The 18,225-nt window shown below is 41.2% G+C and overlaps 1 protein-coding gene across 1 annotated transcript in view; it reads right to left on the bottom strand.

Annotated features, from left to right (window-relative positions):
- ADAMTSL3 (ADAMTS like 3) overlaps positions 1-18,225 on the bottom strand; it is an 810,189-nt gene that overhangs the window by 311,690 nt on the left and 480,274 nt on the right. Inside the window, exon 7 of the mRNA XM_069766101.1 lies at positions 6,473-6,599. Coding sequence (XP_069622202.1) covers positions 6,473-6,599 — 127 coding nt within the window. The remainder of the gene's footprint in view (positions 1-6,472; positions 6,600-18,225) is intronic.

Below are 18,225 nucleotides of genomic sequence, written 5' to 3'. Positions count from 1 at the left end.
ATGTCACCCAAATATCAATTGCCTCTTTTCCCCTCTATTCTCCTTTTGTAAGTGATAAATAAAGTTAATAAATGACTCCAAAAAGTTTCACTTATTCTTCTAACTACACACTGGGTGCATGCACCTTACTCCATACTTTACTAATATTTGTATGCAAAGCATGGTAGTTATATAAAAAGACATGATCTTTTGTACAATTACCTTTAGAGTCGACTTGCAGTAGAAACATTCTACCATATTTTAGTCCATCAGATGATAAATGAGGGGATGTGTTATGATCAGGTGGCCTTGGAGCAGGATGAAAAGACCTTCGCTGGAGCAGTGGTAAATTTACTGACCGCAAACCCTGATCCTATCACTGCAACTAGAAGTAGCCGTGGGGTGTGCCTAACCAGACCTAGACACCTCGACTGTTATGGACCTGGTGGTTAGGAGCACCCGGCACGACCTGATAGTTAAACTCACACAGGACAAGCTCTGGGATGTGGGAGCTCTGCTGACCGCAACCCCTAATCCTATCACACAACCAAAAATAGCCGTGGAGCGTTCCTGACTCTCCCTAGACGCCTCTTCACAGCCTAAGAGCTAGCTAGCCCTAGAGATAGAAAATAAAGCCTACCTTGCCTCAGAGAAATTCCCCAAAGGAAAAGGCAGCCCCCCACATATATTGACTGTGAGTAAAGATGAAAGTCACAAACGCAGAAATGAAACAGGTTTCAGCAAAGGGAGGCCAGACTTACTAAACAGACAGAGGATAGGAAAGGTATCTTTGCGGTCAGCACAAAAAACTACAAAAGACCACGCAGAGTGTGCAAAAAGACCTCCACACCGACTAACGGTGCGGAGATGCCACTCTGTATCCCAGAGCTTCCAGCTAGCAAGACAAAATCATGATAACCAGCTGGACAAGGCAACAATGAACAAATAATAACTGGCAGGAACTTAGCTTCTGCTGGAGAAGACAGGTCACCAGAAAGATCCAAGAGCGAACTGAACCAATGCAGGAACATTGACAGCTGGCATGGAGTAACGATCTGAGTGGAGTTAAATAGAGCAGCCAACCAAAGGATAAACCACGTCACCTGTGCAAGGAACCTCAGAAGCAGCAGCTTCACTCACAGCCACCAGAGGGAGTCCATGGACAGAACTCGCCGAAGTACCATTCACGACAACAGGAGGGAGTTCGACAACAGAATTCACAACACTCGACACAGCCTAAGGACTAAATATCCCTAAAGATGGAAATAGGAAAACTCTCTTGCCTCAGAGTAGATCCCCAAAGGATAGGTAGCCCCCCACAAATAATGACTGTGAGTAGGAGAGGAAAAGACACACGCAGACAGAAAACAGGGATAAGCAAAGGAGGCCACTTCTACCTAGATAGGAAAGGAAAGTAAAGGATACTATGCAGTCAGCATAAAACACTACAAAATATCCACAGCAGAAAAATACAAAAACTCCACCACCCAACTAAAGATGTGGAGAGTATATCTGCGACTCCAGCGAGTCCAACTAGACTGAGAAAAACATCAGGCACAGTCTAGCAGGAACAAAATAGAAACAAGTTAAGCACAGAAAATAAACACACAGCAGTGTGTCTAAAAAATGAAGCAAACACTTATCTTAGCTGAATTGGCAGCAAGCAGGAGAGGCCAGGCAGAGGACCAACACTTCCAAAGGAACATTGACTACTGGCAAGGACTAATGAGTCCTGCACAGCTAAATACCTCAGTCAGAATTGCAATTAGCAGAAACACCTGTCCAAAACTGCTGCTCAGGAATAACTGCATTACCATCAACAACCACTGGAGGGAGTCCAGAATTCACAACAGGGATGCTAGACTATCTAATACACAGTCATAGCCAAAAGTTTGGGTACTTGCACAAATTTTGTTTTACACAGTTTGCTGCTTCAGTGTGGTCAGATCTGTTATTCATATCTTTTTACACTTTATTGACAAATAAATCAAGTTCATGGAAAGACTCAATATTTAGAGTGTTGACCCTTATTTTTAAGACTTCTGCAGTTTACCCCAGCATTCTGGATATCAGCTTCTGGGCTAAATCCTGACTGATGCCCCATTCTTATCTAATCAGCAATTGGGGTTTATCACGATCTCTGTTTTTGTCTGTCCATCCGTTTTTTGAGGATTGACCACAGGTTTTCAATGAGACTGACATCTGTGGAGTTTTTCAGCCATGGACTCAAAATTTTAATGTTTCTGTTATTGAGCTACTTAGTTATTGCTTTTGCCTTGTGACATGGTCTCCATCATGCTGGGCAACAATTGTTCAGCACCAAATTGCCCCTGGATCATTAGGAGAATTTCCTCTTGGGGAAAGTTTCACCATTCTTTATTTACGGCAGTGTTCTTAGGCAAATTTGTGAATGAGCCCACTCCCTTGGATGAAAAGCAAATCCACACATGAATGGCCTTAGGATGCCTAACTGTTGGCATGAGACTGGAGTCATGGTGGCACTCACCTTTTCATCTCTGGACAATTGTTCTTTTAGATACTGCAGTCTGAAGGGGGCTTCATCAGAGAAAATACCTTTGCAGGTAGTACACTGATTGCTGTTCTTGCTGTATTTCTTATGAAATAAATATACCATACAAAATTCTAACTAGTAGATCTAAAAACATTGAAGTAACAAACTTTGTGAAAACCAAAATTTGTGTCAGTCCCAAACGTTTCGGCCACAACTGTATTCTAGATGTGAAATGAGGCAGTGAACTTTATGAAAACATGTGCAACAATTTTAATGTTATGTGAATGTGTGAATGTAAGTGGATGTATACAAGTCTATCTGGCAGTGGGGAAGAAAAATACCCAGCCCTTCAGTTAAAGGCGCCTCCTGTTATGACTTATCCGATACCAACAGTCAGATATCTATTTATTATATCTTGACTAAATAACATGTTTATAGTAATATTTGTTCTATTTGATAGGGAATAGATCAGTGACATCTACTAATAGAATGCAGGAAAACTGGTTTCCTTTTTTCTGCTGTAGAGATTCCAATTATAGTACTATATAAGACAATTGAGCTTCTGGGCCAATAAAAAAGAGTCAACACTGACTGTAGGATTGCTACTTATTTTCTGAAGAGAAAAATTGCATATTTCCCAGAAGAGCATTGCGGCTTTAAGTCTCCTCACCTCGACATGCTTAACATGTCACTCTCTGCAAGGAGAAACGATACTTCTTGGATCCCGGTCAGGCGCCTCTCAATCAGCCAAACCAGATCTCCACTTTGCACTGACGAGGAGCAGTACCCCGAAACACAGTGTCTGCAAATTGAGATTCTGGTTTGGTTTTTATCCTAAGTCATGTGACAAGGCTCGTTAAAGGGTCGACATTGACAGTTAGGATTGCTACTTCCAATAGGTGGCACAAGAGTTTTAGTCCTCTTCCTCTCTGAAGAGACAATTTGCATATTTCCCAGAGGAGCATTGCGTTTTAAGTCTCCTCAACTCGACATGCTTAACATGTCACTCTCCGCAAGGAGAAACAATACTTCTTAGTTCCCGGTCAGATGCCTCTCACTCAGCCAAACCAGATCTCCACTTTGCACTGATGAGGGGCAGTACCCCGAAACACAGTGTCTGCAAATTGAGATTCTGGTTTGGTTTTTATCCTAAGTCATGTGACAAGGCTCGTTAAATATAACAAACCTTGTCACAAGGAAAATATAAAGTAGCTTTTCCTTTAATAATCTGCCTTCTCTCTCTGTAAAACCTGTTTCATTTGGTTTTATAACCATGGCTGGCTGTACAGCCTCGACAGCCATAACTCATTGTAAAATCGTATCTGACAAAATCTGCATTTTCAAACACCCTTACTTGTGAGTTTGTCTTTTGTTGTATGTAACAGGATGTAAAATTGTTTGGTTGTCCCAGTGTTTGTCCACCACCTATGAAGTAATCCTGTAATGCAATGGAAAGGAAATCCTGCTAATGCTACGCTGCCTATAGGGGACTGTCCCATTTCCTCCAAAGCCATCACCAAGAGCGGATCCTTTTTATGTAACCTTCTGATGAAGAGTCAGGGCATCCAGATGTCACAATGATTAACTATTGTGAACTCTCTTATTGTATATAAGGATATCTAAAAATATACAGAAAGTGCTGTAAAGCAAATGACACCAGTCCTGAGGAGCCTCTAAGTCATGCATGTAAGAAAATGAATTTTGTGTTATCTTACATTTAAGATACAATATTTTAAAAACTAAATAATAGCCAGGATAAGTCTATTTACTGTATGTTATACCAGAGAACTGAATTTTAGCCAATTTAATAAAATAATAATATTTAAACTTGTTTACAAAACTGAACTTTTATAATACAGCTCTCATTGTGGTACCACGTTTTTCTTTTTGATGGGTTGTGGCAGTACCGGTCATACCTAAATGTGGGCTCCATGCCACTGCAGGAACCCATTGTACTTTCCCCACATATCTTCTACTTCGTTGATGAATCCCCACACGGGGAAGGAAACACATAGGGATATATATATATATATATATATATATATATATATATATACTTATTTTAGACATATATACTTAGATTACCCAGTAATCTAAGTGATACAGTGTTGGAGTCAGCTTTTATTTGCCTAAATCATGCTGCTCTCAGATGAGGTAGCAAAAACCTGCTCACAGATTCGATTTAAAGGGACTATCACTGATAAAGGTGCATATAGTCATTTAGCTTGTCATATGGAAGCACTGCGTTTTGCACTAGTACAGCTTAGCAGGAGACATGATGGCTATAATGTAGCTGCATTAAGATGGTCCCCTCCTAAATGAAATTGAGAGATCCCATCAACAACATTTTTATAGACAGAATAGTGCCTGATAGAATGGATCCTAGCATTGGTGTGAGCAGAACTGAAAGTAAGGATCTGGCTCCAGTAGGTAAAATGAGTGAATCTTTATTTGAATGAATGATACAAAATGTGGCATTGTTGTCACAGGCCAATTAGGCATAGTTGGGATAATGAAGAGGCATAACAATAATGAACGCGTTTCTAACACAATGCTTGTTCTTAAACTTGTCTTGACTTGACTTGTCTGATAGAGCAAGGGGGGGGGGGTTAAAGTTACCATGATGATATTGAGGATGTCTATTAATGCTCAGAATCTGACATTATTCAGCTCCGATTCTTGTGCTTCACTACAAAAAGGTAAAGACTAGTGTGGAGATTTCAGCTGTGTTGACTTTTTTTGTCACTACTAGTTATTAGTACAAAGCTGCCAAATATCCAATTTTCAAAGTGTTACGGATTTGCTCATTGAATAAAAAATGTCCTTTCAGAAAAAGTCTTGGCAATTTAGCCTTTTTATTTCTGCTCTCCATCCCTGAGGAGTCATACACAGCGCACGGCCTAATTTCTATGATTTCAACACAAAGATGTTCAAAGATAGAAAGAGGATGAACATAGTAGAAAAATAATCTAATGTACAGTAAAGATTCGTCTTGAGCAATGACCTGTGAGATGTGTCCATGGCACTTCTCTAATTATCTCCATATGCTTTATTATACACTGCACTCTGTGATTCCTCCTGACTTCTAGGTCTAGGATATGGCCGGTGCATCTACAACTACTAGTGAACCAAGGTTTTCTTATGGTTACAGAAGGCACTTCGTTCAGGCATAGAACATAACAGCCTTAATATTTTCAGATGGATTTGAGAAACACTGACATGTCCAGATTGGAGACAGTTTACTCCTGCTTTAAATCCTAGGTTTGGATTGCCTGGATAATGCCAAACACATCTAAAGCTAATGATTGTCCCACATTCAGGTGGGAATATAAGTATATAATGGATAAAGCATAGTAATCAAAGACAGTGTGGTACAGGTTGGACCATCAGAGTGGTAGCACGGGAGAAGCAGATGATTTATCTGATGAGTAATGGTACTGTTATTACTTTATGTCACTGCCTCCATGTGATCAATTTATATCTGATCTTGAAAAATTATTTTAAAGAAGACCTGCCATTTGTCAAAAATGCAATTGTTTTGTCTCTGTGTCTCTTTGGTCCTGAGAAAAGGCCTAGTATTTCCTGTATATATATTTTATAGCCAAGAAGGTGTGGCCATCAACTCTTCTCTATGAGAGTCTTCTTCAGGACCACGCCCAGTTAGATAAAACAATTAGATTTACAGACATGGAATAGGGGGTCATATCTCAATAAAAGGAGAGGTGTAGTAACAACAAATAAACAATGCCAGATTTAGAAGAAAAGCGGCATTTACACCAGATAAACAATTATATATTTATAGCAAGTGAGAGGTCATCTTCAAATCATATTCTGGGCATTACCACGTATATCTCCCATAGTGTTAACCGATGTGTTTTAGGAGTATGTAAAGCAGTAAAAAACAGATCTTCTACTAGTCAATGAAGATTAGGACTGACATCTTTTTAGAACTTGCACATTAAAGATTATTGAGGAACTTACTTTTTTCAGTTGAGAGATGTGTTTTCGATTGTCCTCTCACCAGCCTGCATGTAGATCCATCTCCTGCACAGACTCCACAATTGTCTTCTTTGGCATTGCTCCCAAGCTGCCGATCGCAACCCACCGCCTGCCAACATCAACAGCAAAGTCAGAAGGAGGGCAGACCTGTAGTACACTTGCTCAGGTTTCTGGAATTTTATTTATTATGTTAAACTTTTCATTTTATGAGCTGGCCTAATTCTGTCAGAGCACACATTGTTTCTCAGTTGATGTTAGACACATCCTGTGGCACCGTATCATTTATGTTATTTTAATAAAAATAGATTGCTTATCAGTTGTTATAATGCAAACGCCAAGTAGAATTGCACAGTATAATATTACTATATTGTTTTACCAATGTTACTGGCTAATGGTCCACTTTAATGGGGATGTCTGTCATAGAACCCAGCATACATGGCTGAAGGGCGTTCTGGTATTACCCTATTCTTAGTGATTCACCTTTTAAAAATATTTGCGCTCTAGATAGCAAATGAAAAACATATCATCTCATTACACCCATCCTTATTCATTAACATGGTTTTTAAATTTCATTTAAATCTGTTCTTTACGCTTTGCAGAAAGTTTAATGTTGTTCCTGGAAACTGTCAACAATCTGTTGTCAGATTTCTTATAGTTCATTTTGTAGTCATGAATGAGTTGATGGTCTGCTTGGTTTACTACCATTTAAATGCACCCAGCAATGCAAAATGCCTTTTTAGAGAGGAAGAAGACTTGAACTCGTGTGCCACCTATTGAAAGTAGCAATCCTAAAAGTCAATATCGGCCCTTTATCAAGCCTTACCATATGACTTAGGATAAAAACCAAACTAGAATCTCAATTTGGAGACACAGTGTTTTGGGATATTGCCCCTAGTCAGTGCAAAGTGTGAGATCTGATTTGGCTGTATGAGAGGCTTTTTAGTGGGATATAAAGGGTAACATTTCTCCTTGTGTAAAATGTCAAGCTTAGCATGGCATGCCAATGTGAGGCTAGGCTAGGATAGGCATATCACTCTGAGTCTTAAAATTGATATTCTGGTTTGGCTTTTATCCTAAAGGTACCGTCACACTAGACGATATCGCTAGCGATCCGTGACGTTGCAGCGTCCTCGCTAGCGATATCGTCCAGTGTGACAGGCAGCAGCGATCAGGCCCCTGCTGTGCTGTCGCTGGTCGGGGAAGAAAGTCCAGAACTTTATTTCGTCGCTGGACTCCCCGTAGACATCGCTGAATCGGCGTGTGTGACACCGATTCAGCGATGTCTTCGCTGGTAACCAGGGTAAACATCGGGTAACTAAGCGCAGGGCCGCGCTTAGTAACCCGATGTTTACCCTGGTTACCATCCTAAAAGTAAAAAAACAAACGGTACATACTTACCTACAGCTGTCTGTCCTCCAGCGCTGTGCTCTGCTTCTCTGGTCTGGCTGTGAGGACAGCGGCCGGAAAGCAGAGCGGTGACGTCACCGCTCTGCTTTCCGGCTGCCCGGCGCTCACAGCCAGACCAGAGAAGCAGAGCGCCGAGGACAGACAGCGGTAGGTAAGTATGTAGCATTTGTTTTTTTACTTTTAGGATGGTAACCAGGGTAAACATCGGGTTACTAAGCGCGGCCCTGCGCTTAGTTACCCGATGTTTACCCTGGTTACTGGGGACCTCGGGATCATTGGTCGCTGGAGAGCGGTCTGTGTGACAGCTCTCCAGCGACCAAACAGCGACGCTGCAGAGATCCGGATCGTTGTCGGTATCGCTGCAGCGTCGCTATGTGTGACGGGGCCTTAAGTCATATGAGAAGGCTTGCTAAAGGGTCAATATTGACTTTTAGGATTGCTACTTCCAATAGGTGGCATTAGAGTTTGAGTACTCTTCCTCTTTGAAGAGAGTATTTGCATATTTAATCTCCCAGAGGAGCACTGCAAGGCTTATAAGCATCCTCACTTTGTCAGGCAAGGCAAGGCATGTCACTCTCCACAAGGAGAAACGTTTTCCCTTGGATCCCAGCAATGCAAAATTTAATTACATTACTGTCATGCATCAAAATTTAAAAAAAAATAAGCTACTGTCCAAAGTGTCTTATTTTAAGATGTCATATCTTAATTTTTTTATTCTACAGAAACTATGCAAACCTATGAGTCTCCTTGGTAGAAGACAACAGGCAAGCTCTGTATATGCAGATCCTCTGTGCAGTGCTTTCAATTTTCGTATTACCAATATAGATTCATGCTCGATTTCCTGAACTTTTTTGGGAGACACCCAGAAAAGGGAAGACCCCTGCATTGGCAAATCTCCCAGAAACCTTTCAGAAAATAGCAAATCCAGAAGGTGTCTTGTGCTTCTGTCAACCTGGTATCCAACACATATTAAAGGGGTTTTCTCAAGCTGGCAAGTTATCCTCTATCCAAAGGTTAAGTCACCGAAACCTCCAGTGATCCCAGGAATAGGTTCTGCAAAGTCACATCTGAGTGCAACAAAAAACAAGCATGCTTTCTGTGAAGAATATCGGGGGATTTAATGGCAGCTTACAATCCTCCTTCAGCATATGTAGCTGTAAAAGGACACCTGAATCAGCGGGTGGTCCAGCCCCAACAGCTAGTATCCAGGCTCATACAAGATGACCACCTGTGGAGCCCACGCTGTCTGACTGCTTCATTCAAACTTCCTGGCAGCCCATGCTCCCATACAGCCCAACACAAATGGTCAAGTATAAAAACCGATAATTGACATGATTCATCTGCTTATATCTTTTGTACTTCGCCTGTATTGCAAATCGGACCATTCTATATGTATAACCATTGTGTACATAGTGTATTGTCTAGTGTGCCCTTAAGGCAATTAAGTATATAATTTAAGCTTGGGCTGCTCTTTTATCTCCATCCATGAATCCACACTTCCTTATTTTAACTTTCCATGCTACTGTGGCCGGTTTCTGGCTATATAATCCCATTAATGGACCAGGCATATATCTATCGAGGAACTGGTGGTAGCTCTACTGGGCTGATAAAGCTCTATTTGACTGGTGCTAGAGAAAGGGGCATCTCAGCCTTTCAGGGTAGAGAGTAAGTGGGCCACCTTCTCTCACTCCCTGTGCCTTCTGGGCCTGTTTGGACAGGGGTGTGTGTGTAAAATTGTGTCAAGCTGACCTTACATGTCCCCATGTGTTGTGGTACGTCATGTTGGTGCAAGTGAGTAGACCGTACCAAGTGATCCCTCTGACATAATAGTGACATCAGTTGGAGTAGAGACGTGCGGGCTCGTCATATGTGGTTGCAGTGGTGGGATCGGGTGGGATCTCTCCGGTGCCATCATTCACACTTTCCTTCTCTTTATTTATTATCTATGGGACTATTGGAAAAAGCAGAGGGCAGTATTTGGTTATCTCTTGCAGCTCCATAGACAATGAATGGAGCAGAGGTGCACACATGCTTGACCTCCATTCCATTCAGATGGGGATGGGCAATGCTTTGTTCTTAGATTTGCTGGAGTTCTCCGTGATTAGACCCACAGTGGTCAGTTACCAGTTAGAGGATAACTTTCTATCTTAGGAAAAATCCTTTAAGGAGGAGATGACAGAGGCATGTAGATCATGACAAAGTTGTGAAGGAAGCATAGTCACTAATAAAATTTACGGTGATCATCCATCTCTTAAAGAAAGCTGTAATATGGCACCACAACACTTATATTGTGTCCTACTGAGTCCTTACGTGCCTTTAAATTCATACATGCCAAGCTTTATTGTAAGTAACATAATTAATGAATCATATTGCATAATTCTGTACTAAGCACCGCACAGTAACACATAATGGCAGCAGATTTTAATTTTATTTTGGCTGTCATCCTAGGGGCCCTTTGAGTACGTTTTAAATACTGAACCAGAAGATTTCACAGTCGGCCACATGGCATGTGCCAGTAATACCAGATTAAAGGAATTTTTGGCATTGCCAGCAAGCGATGGGCACAGCCATCCTAAAACATGCTTCCTTGCAGCTGCAGAACTAAGAACTAAGCAGACCTGTAAGGGTTTTAAGCAGTCACATATAAATATTTTGATATACAATCCTAAAGAAAGCTTTGACACATTCCATGCATAAAAACTTAAAAGGTCCCAACAGGATAAATTTAATACAGAGATTTCCATTACATGCACAAATTATTATTATTATTTTTTTATTATTATGTCTGGCGCAGTCTCGCTTGACCTACTAAGAGGTCATCAAACTCATTTGATTTAAAAGCCCCTTTATATTTGTCTATAGCTATGAAAAGGAAAAAAAGTCTTGGAACCACATAACATTTGCGCGGGTAGAAATCATTTTATTCTGAGTTCTGTTAACTCCATCTAAAATCTGCAGATTCTTCATTGTATACGAGAGGTTCACCACAAAGACTTAACACAAGAACGTAACTGTACAAGAATTCCTCATGCCTTTATGTTGGTGGCACAGTTTATATTCCAACTGTCAGATCAAATACTACTGATACTACTGATACTGTTTTTTCATCTATATATATAAGAGGCATCGTGATTACTCGCTAATCCTGCCCCCTGCACAGTAGCTCCGCCCCCACCACATCACCACACATAATCCCGCCCCCCACCCCATTACCACACATAATCCTGTCCCCCCACATTACCACACGAGGCTCTGTCCCCACACATTACCACACGAGGCTCCGTCAACACACATTACTACATGATGCTCCATCCTCACACATTACCACACGAGGCTCCGTCCCCACACATTACCACACGAGGCTGCGTCCCCACACATTACCACACGAGGCTCCGTCAACACACATTACTACATGATGCTCCATCCTCACACATTACCACACGAGGCTCCGTCCCCACACATTACCACACGAGGCTGCGTCCCCCCACATTACCACATGCAGCACTTCCTTTTTATGTAATTCAACCACTTCAGCCAAGGTAAATGTACACTTAATTGCATAATCACCAGCAGCGTTAATTAGATATCAATGAGCGTGCCGAGCGTTAGCTGGCTGGAAACAGCTAGTTGTAAATATAAACTCGAATACTTTTATTTACTTATTTTTAGTGGTTCTCTACCTGTATTTGTAGACAGAAAATGAAGGATGGCTAATGACCTTGTGTGACGCTGACTTTTTTTTGTTTCTGCTCTTATAGTGTGAACACAGCTTTGAAATTTCTAGGTACACACGTGGTTAGAATTGTTGGCACCCCTCGTTTAATGTCAGAAAAACCCACAATGGTCACAGAAATAACTTGAATCTGACAAAAGTAATAATAAATAAAAGATCTATGAAAATGAACAAATGAAAGTCAGACATTGCTTTTCAACCATGCTTCCACATAATTTAAAAAAATAAAACTCCTAATTAAACAAGAACCATATATCGGATTCATTCACTAAAGATACCAATTTAATCAGTATAACAGCCCCATTCTGGCCATGGCTTTATTTTATATTGATAAATCTTGCTGACATGTATGTGATGTCAGTGATGATGTTTTTGGAGGATGAAGCAAGTCATGATACATAATATGTCGGCTGTATGGCACATGATCTGCAACCCTAGCAGAACGGTACTAGGGCCAAGTGAACAGCATCTAATTAAGCACACTGGTAAATATACTGAAAAGGTTGTACAAGCAACATAAGACTTTATTTTAAATTGCTTTATAAATATAAATACCTTTAACTGTAAAAAAAAAAAAAAGTATGCAAAACTAGCAAAATGAGCTCCGCACAGTTAAAGGGAAACTGTCATTTTAGGAGACGTTGCAGCAGAATGTCTGTGTTCGCCTCTAGATCCTCCCCCCCTCCTGTCTCCATAGAACTTTATGAGCACTAATTATCATCTGCTATCTCAGCAATGGGAAAATATGCTTCTACTGAAAGCAGATTTTAACAATTAATTGAGAGTGAAACATCAGTCCATGAAGAGAAAGTTTCAGATTTCTCTGATGACATATCTTACAAAGTTTGTTTGCATGTGTACTATTCATTTATGAAGCAAAAATTAAAAAATGACAGTTACACTTAACTTACTTAATGTATCCTTATTTTTGTGCCAGTTGATGAATGTTAATACAAGGCATAATTTGGCCAATATTAGCAATAATGCTTTTAAGTCACAATTAATATCCATGAATCTTAACTTTTCCACTGAGCTGTACCAATGTGTTCTGGTAAGAAATTAAAAGATTTTGAGAACCGGGGAAGCTGGAGTCAAACACTGTCAAGGTCAGCACCCCATACCCTATATTGCACCCTATAAGGAACCCTATGCTGCAGGGAAACATAGCACACGTGTCAGATCTACTTTAGACATACTGTATTTCTATCATCTTACATCCGACATAACACAGGACTGATACCGCCACAGTCTATACGTGGAGGACTGTGCCAGAACCCTACATACATAATACTCACTGGCTTTCTCTATACTGGTATAGTGTAGTTAGAAAGAGTTAATCTAAGGTAACCTAAGGCTGGAAACCAAGGAACATCATATAAAGAGGCTACTAGCATTCTATACACTGTTATACATAGTTTATGGTTGTGGTTTTGGCTCTCCATCACAGCTGCATGATCCATTTCCCTCACTCAGTGACACACAGGGTAATAACTGGGATGCGGAAATTACTTGTGTGAGACCAGTGTAGAAAACGTACCAGGTGAAAAGATATGTTTCAAATTTAATCAAATGGATTTTGCTGAATGATACTGATAGTGAACCTGCAGTGCTCCACATTGCACGCATGTATGCAAACCTCAACATTAAACACCAAGAAGGAAAGTCATGGAACTATGGAAGTGACCAGATGGATAGACATGTTACTGATTTATTCATATCAAGCATGAGCTCCACTATACATATGGGTACTGCTGTTTTTATTTGCAGTGTCGATCTGTTGGGTTCTCAATTCATTCTCAGCTTGTGAAATGATACCACCCCATTAGAATGGGTGTAACTGGAGTTTCATGCTTCCCAAATCAAGGGCAGCATAAATCAGATACCTATGCATTATCCCAGCTGGGTATGTTCACTAAGGCTACGTTCACATTTGCGTCTTTGGGCGCAGCGTCATCGACGCAACGCACAACGCATGTCAAACGCATACACAACGCAGCGTTTTTGACGCATGCGTTGTCCTATACAATTGAAGATCAAAAACGCCCCCGAAAAAATACATCACTTGCATTTTACTCAAAAGGTGCATGCATCAAAAAACGCGGCTCAACGCAGGCACCTGCGCCCTATGCGTTTTTCATAGACACTAATGTGTTTTTTTGGGGCGCATTTACGATGCAAGTGTGTTGCATGCGTTTTTTTTTTCGGAAATGTGACGCATCAAAAATGCAACTTGTAGCGTCGTCCGCGCCGTGTTTGGTGCGCCAAAATAACGCATGCGTCATAAAACGCATGACAACGCATACCGGTGCATGTCCATGCGCCCCTATGTTAAAGATAGGGGCGCATGACGCATGCGTCGGTATCCGTCGACGACGCTGCGCCCAAAGACACAAATGTGAACGTAGCCTAAGGTGTTTCAGAGAAGACATACTTTGTAAAATCTTCTGGGGATCATGTGTCTCTGATGTCTATCCTGAGACAGTTCCTTGGCGGCTTCTTCATACCCTGATCCACTTGACTAACCAGTCTCTTCTTATCCTCTCATATAGAGACCTGTCACTCTGGGAAAGCAGGTTGGGGAGAAGTAGTTGGAGACCAGCCGTGGACTAGTCCTCAGAGACACATAGTCCCCATCTGACTTTACAAGGAATGTTTTTTCTGAATCTCTACAGCCTTTTAAAGTAAAACACACTCAGCTGAGATAATGCAACCAGTGTGTTATCCGTGCTACCCATAGTTTGAGCAGCATGAATCTGTTGTCAGGTACCCTCTACATATAGCTGCCCTATACCACTAGGGATTAGTCCACGGCCACACACATTTAATACATGACATAACAGGGTTACTTTACTCAATTTTTCAAAAACATTCATTTTTTTGTACTATTCTGCAGGGTGAACTTGAATATAATTAATAACGCAAAGGTATACTTCACTTCTTTTTTTATTGATGATCTATCCTGATGATAGATCATCAGCATCAGATTTCTGAGGTCCAATACCCCCAACGATAAACTGCTCTTGGTGCTGCACCAGATGGATGTTAGTAGTTGCGGTGCTAAACATTACAGCTCCATAAACAGCGTAGTGGCCGCGGCAGGGTACTGCAGATTCACTTCTATTTGGTTGAATGAGGAATGATGTACTGTAACCGGCTGCTGCTACTACACAGTTGAAGGAGCTGTACTATTCAACTCCGCAACTGCTAACATTCAGCCGCCTCTGGCATTAAAGGGAACCTGTCACCTGAATTTGGCGGGCTCTCTGTCCGGTCCGATGGGTGGTGTTTTCTCTCCTTTCATGCACCCCTTCCTTTCCCGCTGGCCGCAATATTATCTTGAATATGAGTCTGTTTCCTCCGTAGTTCACGCGTTCGCAAAGCAATTTTGCCTTGCGCATGCGCAGTATGCTTTGCCCAACTGCGGGCAAAGCCGAAAAGCATTGGTTCGCATGCGCTGGCGCACTATGTCCCGGAAGTATTTTGCTGTGTTCCGGGACATAGTGCGCCGGCGCATGTGCACTAATGCTTTTCGGCTTTGCCTGCAGTTGGGCAAAGCATACTGCGCGTGCGCAAGGCAAGATTGTTTTGCGCACGTGTGAACTACGGAGGAAACAGACTCATATTCAAGATAATATTGTGGCCAGCGGGAAAGGAAGGGGTGCATGAAAGGAGAGAAAACACCGTCCATCGGACCGGACAGAGAGCCTGCCAAATTCAGGTGACAGAGTCCCTTTAAAAGCAGCTAATCAGTAGGGTGTCGCTGGTCAGACCCCCCACCAATCTGATATATATGACCTATCTTTAGGTCATCAATGTAAAAGTATTGGAGCAACCCTTTACACTACTAAGGATTCCAATTATTCCTATCACCATAGATGATAGGAATGACCCCGTTTTAATATTAGAGTTACTACTACCAATGGTTTATCAATCACACAGGATGAAAACCATAAAATGCAAAAATGAACACATGGTGTAAAAAAGTCGAGACAGACAAAAATGTTATTTTATGTATTATATTTTATTGTATATTGAAGGAAAGCAGGTATTCTACCAGCATGTCTCTGTAATTCCATACACTGTTTCACTGGCCCACATACAGCTACAAATACGCCGCTTAAAGACTCCCTTTCATCTCTACATGTGAAAGACTTCTGTTTATTCCAGATGAAAGAATGTAATCTGATGGGAAGACCAGTTATGGAGGGGCTTGCAAAAATCAAAATGTTACACATGGTGAACGTTAGATGATGACACACATTAATCATTATGCATGGTGAAAATTTCATTAGCCACTAAATTATATTAATAGATTTTCCATTGGTTTTCTGCCTAATGCATACTGTCTCGTGCACATATGGACACAACCCTTTATGTGGACTTTACTTGCATCAATCCTTTGCATGGTCACTGTTTTTTGGCATGATATTATAAATGGAAGAATATCAGACATTACATTATGAGGACAGTCACAGGTCCCAGTGAATTCAAACACTTTGAATTCGATTAGATTAGAATTATGAAAAAAAAACTTCAACATCATTTCACACACTGCTGAAGTCTCAGTGAGTAGGCTCAAGACCTAGGGCGCGACCCCCTTCCTTAATTGTGATGTACTACTGCAATGCTGAAGCTCGATGAAAATGGGAGCGGTAGTCTCAGTCTGTAAAAATAATCCAAAGACTCAAATGATAAATAGGGAAGGACTGTATCTATATAGTGTGAACGAGTAATGTCAATTATTAAGTACGTATTTTTTGGGCTATAAGACGCTCTTTTCCCCCCTCAAATCTGGGAGGAAAATGAGGGGGGCATCTGGCAGTCCGAATGTAGCTTACCCGGGGTGCAGTCACGGTGGAGTAATGTCATAGGAGGCAGGGTCACCACTGCAAGAAGCTGGCTGCAGCAGCAGTGGGGCGATGTTGCAGATGCTTCAGGAAAATGACCGCTGGTGTCAACTAATGTGCAGATTTAAATTTCAACTTAAAGACAAGCTGAGATCTCAATCTGCAAATGTGCTGCCTTCGGCGGCCATTTTCCTGAGCCCATCAGAGATCAATGTGCAATGTGCTAACATACTTCCTTATATTATGTGCCTGGCATTATAATTACTAGGTGATCACTATTGTCTATATATCTCTTTTTCTAGTGTCATGATACTATAATTGAGATGTAGTAGTTGATCCCACTTTGATGTATAGGCGGTGCCCTCCTGAATGTAATACACATGAATCGGAGCTCCACCTGTTGCTGTTAACCAGTTAAATCCCACTATCAATCAAGGACAGTAGGATTTAATATGCACCAGCCAGAAGAGTGTCAATAATCCTGCACATCGGAGCCTCTGTCAAGTGATCAGGGGTGCCAATGGGTTGTCATGACAGCTAGGGATCTGCAGAAGACACAGTTCCTGACATTACGATAATCCAGTGAACACCGGCTCATGGCTGTCGTTCATTGGAGTTAGTAATTTCTTCTATACATAGCAGCGCTTCTCCGCCATTAAAAATAAAGAAAAGAAAAAAACAAAACATGTTTGGCATCGCCACCTATTAAGATATAGAATTAATAAACATGATCATTAAACACTATAAAGAGAAAAAAAAGAACTGCATTATTTTTTCATGTTATCTCCCTAAAAAATTATAATAAGCAATGAAGACATCATATGTACACAAAACTGGTGTCATTAAAAATATCAGCTGACCATGCAAAAAACAAGCCCTCACTCAGCCCTATCAACAGAAAAATAAAAATGTTAAATGGAAATTTTGGGGTTCGCACCGAAGTTCTAGTTTCCGGTATGAGACCACAAACACAAACTACTTACTGTATGTCCAGTTTCCTGTTCGAGTTCGTCATCCTAATAAAGCTTATTGAAAGGCTGCAGCGCAGGCAATCAACAAGTTTTAAGGCTGTGGGCACTTCCGAGTCCATCACAGCCATGTCAAGTGCAACAATTGACCCGGCCTGACTGTGTAAAATAAATAAATAATTTAAAACAATGACATGTGGTCTCCATCTTTTTAAAACCAGCTGAGGGAAAACAGACAGCTGTGAGACTGATGTTATTATTCTGGAAAACGGCCAATATTCATAAAGGCTCTCATCCTATTAACATAAGCTCACAGCTGTTTGTGTGGGCTTTACTGGTTATTAAGGGTGACCCCCACAAAAAATGAGGAGGCCCCCCTATATTTAATAACAAGCAAAGGCTATGCGGACAGCTAATATAATAGGCTGGGAAGGGGCCATGAGTAATGGCACACTCCCAGACTAATAACATCAGCCCTCATCCGCCCCAGAAATGGTGCATCCATCAGATGCACCATTTTTGGTGCATAGCCTCGGCTCTTCCAGCTTGCCCTAGTGCACTGGCAAGAGGGGTAATGGTTTTGAGGTAGATATCAGCTGTTTTATATGCCATTAGTAAGGTGACCGCTCACCACAAGCAGCCGAAACACACTGACAGTAACATAGCACTGCTGTGATGAGTGATGACGTCGCTAAAAAATTCTTTACAGTATTAAGCAACGTTGTAAAGAAGAATGGGTCAAATTTCCTCCAGAATGATGTAAGAGATTGATAAAGTCTT

The sequence above is a fragment of the Ranitomeya imitator genome, chromosome 4 (assembly GCF_032444005.1).
Source record: "Ranitomeya imitator isolate aRanImi1 chromosome 4, aRanImi1.pri, whole genome shotgun sequence".
NCBI classification, from domain to species: Eukaryota; Metazoa; Chordata; class Amphibia; order Anura; family Dendrobatidae; genus Ranitomeya; species Ranitomeya imitator.
The sequence above is the reverse complement of the archived record's forward strand: the minus strand, read 5'-3'. Positions and strand labels throughout refer to the sequence as shown.